The sequence below is a fragment of the Primulina huaijiensis genome, chromosome 12 (assembly GCF_012295235.1).
Source record: "Primulina huaijiensis isolate GDHJ02 chromosome 12, ASM1229523v2, whole genome shotgun sequence".
NCBI classification, from domain to species: Eukaryota; Viridiplantae; Streptophyta; class Magnoliopsida; order Lamiales; family Gesneriaceae; genus Primulina; species Primulina huaijiensis.
Window position 1 is genome coordinate 1,789,244 of NC_133317.1, and position 9,324 is coordinate 1,798,567.

The 9,324-nt window shown below is 30.9% G+C and overlaps 1 protein-coding gene across 1 annotated transcript; it reads left to right on the forward strand.

Annotated features, from left to right (window-relative positions):
• The first annotated feature begins 5,858 nt into the window (after positions 1-5,858).
• On the forward strand, positions 5,859-9,091 carry LOC140989972 (probable alkaline/neutral invertase D). The gene is made up of 5 exons (XM_073459552.1): positions 5,859-5,986; positions 6,816-7,266; positions 7,358-7,789; positions 7,946-8,504; positions 8,618-9,091. Exons 2-5 carry the CDS (start codon positions 6,844-6,846, stop codon positions 8,911-8,913), a joined length of 1,710 nt encoding a protein of 569 aa, XP_073315653.1. The 5' UTR covers positions 5,859-5,986; positions 6,816-6,843; the 3' UTR covers positions 8,914-9,091.
• The last annotated feature ends 233 nt before the right edge of the window (positions 9,092-9,324 follow it).

Genomic DNA, 9,324 nt, shown 5'->3' on the forward strand with positions numbered 1-9,324 from the left:
TATATATATAATGTATTGAGTTTGAGACAGCACAAAATGGTTGCTGTCCATATCATTAATAATTGGTCAATTACATGTACAAAAAAATCCTTCCCATATTTTGTAAAGACAGATATTATTTACATTGTAACTTAAACGATAATATATAGTTAAAAATTTTGATTAATTATATTATATCTATATATTAAATTTTTGTACCTTCTAGTAACTGACATTGGTATGTTAACAAGACACCGAAGTTTCTTTACAATTTTTCTTTCACCATATTTCTTAGCTAACTTTGATGTTGTGTGTTTACTAGTAATTTTTGTACGTTTTTTCGATTTTTTCTCTAACTTATCTCTAATTTATCTAAAAATCAAATTGTCTCAATAAATTTTATATAATCACTTATTTATCTCAATAAATTTTATATAATCACTTATTTATAAGTATCATATCATAATAAAATAAAATATTTTTTACATAAAAATATCAAACCAATAAAAAAATTAATATAACACATAACACTGATTCGAATAAAAGAAAAGATAAAAGAAAGTGGCCAACAAGCTTGTCAATACTTGGGTTGACTGATTGACCTGAATAGACTGGAAAATATTTCACGTTTTAAATCATGGTACAATTTACTCAAACAAGTCATGTTTTTTCAAAGTATTAAAAACTTAATACACTAAACAATATTCATAAACAAAATATAATTAATCATTGATAAAACATTCAATTCAGCTATTTTAAAAAAAAATAAATCGATGTGTACGATAAATAATTAAAACAATATATTGATGATTTTTTAATAAAAAAAACAGATGAATAAATTTTTTATCAATGATTAATTGCTTTTTGTTATTTATGGTATTTAGTTTGTTTACTTTGTAATGACTTGTACAAACTGAAGTTGTTTGAACAAAATGTAATACGATTTGATACATCGTCTCGAATACACGACCCATAACCAGCCCAATAAAAGTGGACCAACACTCATTCATCCCTTTGAAAATAACCTGTCGGTGTGAAATCCACTCATATCCGTCCATACCAATCTTTTTTCTTCAAATATTTCGGAATCGTTTTCAAAAAAAATAAAATAAAATCACTCCCTCGAGATCTTCCATAATTTGATTCGTGGAATATATTCATAGCATACGGAAATATAAGTGAACAATTAACGAATATTTTTAAAAATCATCTATTTTGTACAATAAATAAATTTGAATGGGCTAGTTTAAAAGCTTAGGCATCCACAATTTTGCATAAATTTGATTAAGGGGGACAAATTTAAAAATGAAATCAATGAAGAAAAATACATGTAACTTCAATTAATTGTAACAAGGGATACACAAGGTGCATGCACCCATTGGGAAATTTTAATTTTAGACCAATAAATAACCCATTAATGTGTGGGGTCAGCTCGTGCCTAAGTTTTTTGTCGATGCAAAAATATCACCAACATTAATGGGAGGGTATACTATCAAGTAAAGGTAAAAAAAATTAATTACAGTTTACAAATGTAGCTAACTCATATTCAACAATGGAGTCAAAATCTTAAACAAAGACTTGAAGATATTGAAATCAAAGTTTTTGTATGATGGAGAACATAAACTCGTGTTTTTTTCTTTATTGTTACGGAAATATATATTCAGAAGAAACAAAAAAGAAGAAGAAAAGAATTCGTGTTTTTTTCTTTATTGTTACGAAAATATATATTCAAAAGGAGTAGGTCTGTTGTGAGACAGTCTCACGAATCTTTATCTGTGAGACGGGTCAACCCTACCGATATTCACAATAAAAAGTAATACTCTTATCATAAAAAATAATATTTTTTCATTGATGACCCAAATAAGAGATCCGTCTCACAAAATACGATCCGTGAGACCGTCTCACACAAGTTGTTGCCATTCAAAAGAAACAAAAAAGAAAGAAGAAAAGAACGCAATTCTTGTTGATTCACCATTGTTATAGATGCCAGATTTGTAAATATATCGGTGACCTTACTCATACCCGACTCATTATCATCTTTTATCTCAATTTTACACTATCGGATACGGTTCGGGTATATGTCAGATACGTTACGACGGTTTTATCTCAGACAATGCAAAGTTCGGTAGAACAAGCATCTTCAGTTCTTCACAACCTGTGACGCAGCTCACTAACTATTGGGCCTTAGACGACGGGGTGAAGCCTAATCAAGAATTCAATTAGCCTCTATCGTTTCAAATTAGTGTTTTTTTTTTTTTTTACATATCTTCAAATACGACCTTATATTTTTATATTAATGACGATTAAATCGTCAAAAAATATCCAAAATTCAGTCATTATCGTAATTCAGTTTATCCAAATATAGTATAATATTAGCAGATTGTAGTACACGCAATGCGTGAACATTTATAGAAAAATTAGATAATGAATACTTTTTTCTTAAAAAAGTAAAAGTTATTAATTATTGAAATTGAAATGACATAAGAAAAAAATAAAATGTAAAATATAATTTATTTAGACAATGTTTTGGAAATAATAATAATAATAAAAACTTCATTGTCGTACTAAAATTATTGGTTAATAAATAATACAGATAATCAATATTTAACTTGGGCCTTCATTAGTGATTGATTTTGGTCCACTTGCGTTATAGTGCATACAATAATAAACAACTTGTATATAAAAATATAATTAGTCGTGAATGGCGACGGATAATAAATAATACACGATTAATAAGAACATAGGTTAAAGTATTTATCCACAGAAGTCGAAAAATTTATGAAATCGAAGGCCCTGAAATTTCACTAATATTATCGATTTGTCACTTCATAGTCAGTCGTAAATTTGAAGTTTTAATTTAAGAGTAAGTCTCTTGTGAGACGGTCTCACGAATTTTTATCTATAAGAAGTGTCAACCCTAACGATATTCACAATAAAAAGTAATACTCTTAGCATAAAAAATATACTTTTATATGGATGACACAAATAAGAGATTCGACCTACGAAATTGATCCGTGAGACCGTGTCACAAGAGTTTTTCTGTTAATTTAATCCATCAAAAAATTTAAAATTTTGAAGTTTTAATTTAATCCATAAAAAAAATTGAAGTTTCTTTTGAGTACAGGCTGTATCATGTTGGCTTAAATGGCATTGGTTAACTCATACATTTGACGTGAATATTCATGTTTCCAAATAACTTCAAAATTCAAATTGCTAATTTCTGAAATACATAAATAAGTTTTTAATTTTCTAAAAATATAATCACAACGAACTAATATTCGATAAATTGGTAATTTCTAATATATGACGATTTTTTTAATACTTTGGGGGAAAATTCAAAATAGGCATTGAAATTGGTAATTAATTTCTAATATATGACGAATTTTTTAATACTTTGGGGGAAAATAGGCATTGATAATTTCGATAAGTTAACCTGATATTTTTTTGAAGATCCTCAGATCATTCTGTTGTGACATTTATATANTACTAATCCCAGTGGGCTGTTTTTCCGCTAAGTTTTCATCGTGCGTAACTCATTTATTATATATGAAAATTATCTTTTAGACGATAAGTCGTTGTAATCAAGAAATATAAAAAAAATCAGTTAATGAATATCATTAGATTAATTAATAATCGAATAATTTAATTATCGGGACTTAGTGAAATATTAAATACCAAACTTATGCAGAATATATAACATTTTCTAGCTCGCGGTATTTGACTAAAAAATAAAAGACGATGATAACATAGTTATTTTTTAGATTCTAATTTTTATCAAATTTGATTCACAACAGAATTTTGAATCTTATCTTCCTGGTTGATATTTAATTCAAGTTATACGGTTATGAAAAGAGAATACAAGATTATGAAAGGAGATTAAATATCATAAAAATGTCAATTTTGTAAAATGAATATTTTATTTAAATTATTAAAAAAATTATTAAGTTTTATTATAAATATGAATAATAATTTATTTAATTTTAGTGTCGAACAATTCAACCCAAATCAGATATAATAGTGATGTCATTCATTTTAATCGTGATGAACTCCAAGTCAAATCAATCAAATTGGTGATTTTAATTAAAATCAATGCACGACAAATTATATATATTGCATAAAGAAAACTGGTAATTTACAATTGTATGGTCTCAATTTTTTTGTCGGAAAATAAATTAATAATAAAGTTTTTTTTTAAATGATTAATAATAAAGTTGTAAAAATAGAAATATTATTTAAAAGTACGCAAAGGAAAAAAAAAATTAATTCCCCAAAAAACGTCGCCGTTTCATCCCCGACGTATGCTCTTCCCCTTTATTTCACTTTTTTTAAAACATGTCCGAATTTTGAGAGGACAATAATCGGATTTGAAACTCGATTATAACACTAACAAACTATTTCTTAGTTCAAAAATAAATTTTTTTCGTATTAAATTTAAAACACTAAAATATCGCTGAAATGTCGAATCAGTTATATTTTTTTTGAGTATGTCTCTTGTGAGACGGTTTCACAAATCTTTAACTATAAGACGGGTCAACCCTATCGATATTCACAATGAAAAATAATACTCTTATCATAAAAATTAATAATTTTTCATATATGACTCAAATAAAAAATTTATCTCACAAAATACGATCTGTGAAATCGCCTCACACAAATTTTTGTCATTTTTGTTTCAGCTTCAATCCCCCATTTTGTGTAGATCGTGAGATGAATTTCAGTAAGAAGTTTGATCATATGGGACTGAATTATTAGAGTGATATAATATATTATTGAAGGATTGAATTTCGTGTATTATATTTATATCGGTCAACTAAAATAATTTAGACAACTTTTCTAGGATTTATTTTTTTTTAAAAAAAAACATATAGGAAAACGAAAAAAAAAAAAGAAGCAAACAGCTGATTCCATATTTCCATATATATGTTTATTAAAAAAAAGGAAAAAGAAACTTTATAATTTTAGCAAAGTAAATATAAAATAATAGCCATAAAATCTATTGCAAGTTGCAACATAATAAATCATCATTAAATTAATATTTAATTTGATTTGGACAATTGGACGATTAGTTTTAACCCATTTGACAGCCGCCCCAAAAATTAAAAAAAAATAATGCTGAAAATATAATAAATACAATTATATACTAGTTATATCATAAAATTTTAGTATTATATCGTAAAATTTTGTATCGAATTTCTGTATATAATTTTTTGTATTATAGGAATTATTATATAAATATTGTTGTATATATGTAATATTACTCAAAATAAAATTCACAAAACAACAATATTAAGATTTATAAAATAAAATTAATTTAAACATATCACAAATTTGTGGGCCGACGCCATTTCAATTATCTTCATGTAAATGTTCGTACGATCAAAACATCGTTATCTATTCAAATAAATATAGAGATTGATTTTGAAACACATATAATTTGAATGACAAAAATTTGTGTGAGATGGTCTCACGGGTCGTATTTGTGAGACGGATCCATTATTTGGGTCATCCACGAAAAATTATTACTTTTTATGCTAAGAGTATTATTTTTTATTGTGAATATGGGTAGGGTTGACCCGACTCACAGATTAAGATCCGTGAGACGGTCTCACATGAGACCTGCTCAATTTGAATATATTAACAAAAAGCATCAATTTCATAAAATTATATTGAAAAACATAATTATTTCTTTATAAATTTTTACGAGGGCTCGATAAGTCATGACCCATGCGCTGCGGAAAGAGAGATTAACATTCTTGTAATCTTTTTATTTGACATAATGATAATGAAATGCAATACAATTGATCAAACAAAAACAAATGTAAAAGGCATAATTTATATATCTTTTTTATTTAATTTTAACTTCTCTTTATTACATAATAATCTTTGTCATCTTCCTTCAGTGGTCTATAAGTATATGCTCCCGCTTATCATGGAATTTTTTTCCTCTCTCCTCCATTTTCGCCCTCTATCATCTCTCTTGTTTACTCCTCCGGCAGCCTCTGAGCCGGTAAATTATCTGTTTCCGTGCCCAATTTTCCATGTTTCTTGAAGCTATGTATGTGTGTGCCTACTTGTGTTCTGCGTGTTTCTTGATGTACGTATCATTTGAACGAATGGATTTAGATCTGAGTTGTTTCTGGAACTTTGTCTATTATTTTTCTTGGACTATTTATAAATCTCGATGCTTTTATTCAACACTGTTTTCCTCTATAATCATCTGTATTATGTGGTTCTGTGTTTTCATATTTTACCAAGCTTTAATGAGCTTATTCTGCGTTTTACGGATGGCTGTAGTCCAGATTGTTTATTTTTTTACCAGCTGGCAAAAAAATTCAACCTTTATCCACTTCCGATTTACAAGGAGATAATTTTTCCGTCATCCCTTTCTTTTCATTTACTTTAGTTTGGAATACGAATTTGAATGAATTGAGTGGTTTGTAGGATTTTACATCTCCACCTTTAGGTACGGTTAGCTTCGGAGGTTGATTAGGCTGGGAACTGTTGCTTTTCTTGCTGATGAATCGCATTCTTTAGTTTCTTGAGTCATAATCTAGTATTGGATTTTCGAAATTTTTCCCTTTGTAGTGCTTTTTAGAATCACCCATTTTGGGCGTTGTTATATCTAGATATGCGATATCAAATGATCTGTTTAATATAGATATCTATTTTCTTTATAAGTCTCTCGGCTTCTCTTTCTGCATAGTGTATTATCCTGCGGGAAAAATAATTGTGGCTGAGACACATGGCCTTTTAACATTTTTCTCCATCATCTTCTAATAAACGAGAGGATTATGGATGAAGTGAAGCTTATTGTGGAATGCTACTTCTTGTTGCAGAGGATACTCAGGTTTAAACGAGAGGATTATGGATGAAGTGAAGCTTATTGTGGATGGAATGAATGGTGGCATTGATGGTACTAAAGAAACTGGACTTAAAAAAGTGAGTTCATATTGCTCAATCCCTGATTTCAACGACTATGATCTCTCGAAGCTGCTTGATAAGCCCAGATTAAACATAGAGAGACAGAGATCTTTTGATGAAAGGTCGCTAAGTGAGTTATCGATTGGTCTGACCAGAGCTTTAGAGAATTACGAACATGCACATTCACCAGGACGATCAGCACTGAACACCCCTGCTTCATCCACTCGGAATTCATTTGAGCCACATCCAATAGTTGCTGATGCTTGGGAAGCCCTCCGCCGGTCATTGGTCTCCTTCCGGGGCCAACCAGTCGGCACAATTGCTGCTTATGATCATGCTTCTGAGGAGGTGTTAAATTATGACCAGGTAGAAATTATATTAAACTTTTGTGGGTGTCCGTATAACTCTGATATTACATGAAGTAAACAAGTTTTTTCGGTGAATTTATGGACTGCAGGTTTTTGTTCGAGATTTTGTACCGAGTGCACTGGCCTTTTTAATGGATGGTGAGCCGGATGTAGTTAAGAATTTCCTGTTGAAGACACTTCAACTTCAAGGGTGGGAGAAAAAAGTAGATAGATTCAAGCTTGGTGAGGGTGTTATGCCTGCCAGTTTCAAAGTACTTCATGACCCCGTTCGAAAGACAGATACAATAGTGGCAGATTTTGGTGAGAGCGCAATTGGAAGAGTTGCACCAGTGGATTCTGGTTTCTGGTGGATTATTCTACTTCGTGCATATACAAAATCCACTGGAGACCTGTCTCTGGCTGAAACACCAGAGTGCCAGAGGGGACTGAGACTTATTATGGGCTTGTGTCTGTCAGAAGGATTTGACACATTTCCAACTTTACTATGTGCTGATGGATGCTCGATGATTGATCGTAGAATGGTGAGATACCTTGATTTCCTTACCTTGATAATATTATTCATTGTTTTTTTTAAGAATCAAGAAACCATTTTGGAAACTTAAGTTAAAGATCAACGGTACTTATTTGCCACTGGCGCTTAAAAACTTGTATTCTTTTGCCTTAATTTCATTCGTCAGGGAATCTATGGATACCCTATAGAGATTCAAGCACTCTTTTTTATGGCACTGAGATGTGCTTTGGCGATGTTGAAGCCTGATGCAGAAGGCAAAGAGTTCATTGAAAGAATAGTGAAGCGCTTGCATGCCTTGAGCTACCATATGAGAAGTTACTTTTGGCTTGATTTTCAACAATTGAATGACATATATCGCTACAAAACCGAAGAATACTCCCACACTGCTGTAAATAAGTTTAATGTGATTCCAGATTCAATCCCTGACTGGGTGTTTGAGTTTATGCCAACACGCGGTGGTTATTTTATAGGCAACGTGAGTCCTGCAAGAATGGATTTTAGATGGTTTGCTTTAGGAAATTGTGTTGCCATATTATCGTCTCTTGCCACTCCCGACCAAGCTTCTGCTATTATGGACCTTATAGAAGAAAGGTGGGAGGAGCTGGTTGGCGAAATGCCTCTAAAAATTTCTTATCCAGCAATCGAAAATCACGAGTGGCGAATTGTAACTGGCTGCGATCCAAAGAATACGAGATGGAGTTATCATAATGGAGGATCTTGGCCAGGTTCTTTTGCCATACTCTCTTAATTTGCTGTCATACGTCATTAATTTATTTGAGAACTTTTGAATCCTTTTGTTGACCCTTTTTTTACTGCATTCTATGCATTTGGAGAGCAGTGCTTCTATGGCTTCTAACAGCTGCCTGCATTAAAGTTGGACGCCCACAAATCGCAAGACGAGCAATTGATCTTGCAGAGAGCCGTTTGCTGAAGGACAGCTGGCCTGAATATTATGATGGAAAACTAGGAAGATATATTGGTAAACAAGCTAGAAAATACCAAACATGGTCAATTGCTGGATATCTTGTGGCAAAAATGATGCTGGAGGATCCTTCACACTTGGGAATGATTTCTCTTGAAGAAGACAAGCAAATGAAACCCGTAATCAAGCGATCTTCCTCGTGGACGTGCTGAAAATGCAGTGAAGAATCATGCATCGAAAAAAGTAATAGTAAAGAACAAGAGTGTTCTTCTGGCGGTATCTCTTATTGTAGGTGTGATATAGTTTGTTTTTGTGTACTATATGATGTCATGCTACGCTACCACACTTCGAAATCTCTTCATATTCGAAAAGAAAAAGAACTTTTGATAATTCCTGCTTCGTGTTTTGAATGTATTTTCAGATTCTATATGAATTCGGAATCCGAGTTTTAAATTCGGACAAGAAATTATCTTTGAACATACGATGAGAGGTATCAAGCAAACGAACGAGTTAGTGAAAATATTTAATGATCTGTGAGTAGTATGCATCTGCAAGCTATATTTCATTAAAGTTCGATGTCAGATGGTTGTTGGATACTGGGAAAAAAAATCTGTCCTTTATTT

Excerpts from the sequence above, each read along its gene's own strand:
- LOC140989972 (XM_073459552.1), top strand. The coding sequence starts at position 6,844 with ATGGATGAAGTGAAGCTTATTGTGGATGGAATGAATGGTGGCATTGAT. Across the intron at positions 7,267-7,357 it reads AGGTGTTAAATTATGACCAG|GTTTTTGTTCGAGATTTTGT; the intron begins GTAGAAATTATA and ends TATGGACTGCAG. Across the intron at positions 8,505-8,617 it reads TAATGGAGGATCTTGGCCAG|TGCTTCTATGGCTTCTAACA; the intron begins GTTCTTTTGCCA and ends TTTGGAGAGCAG.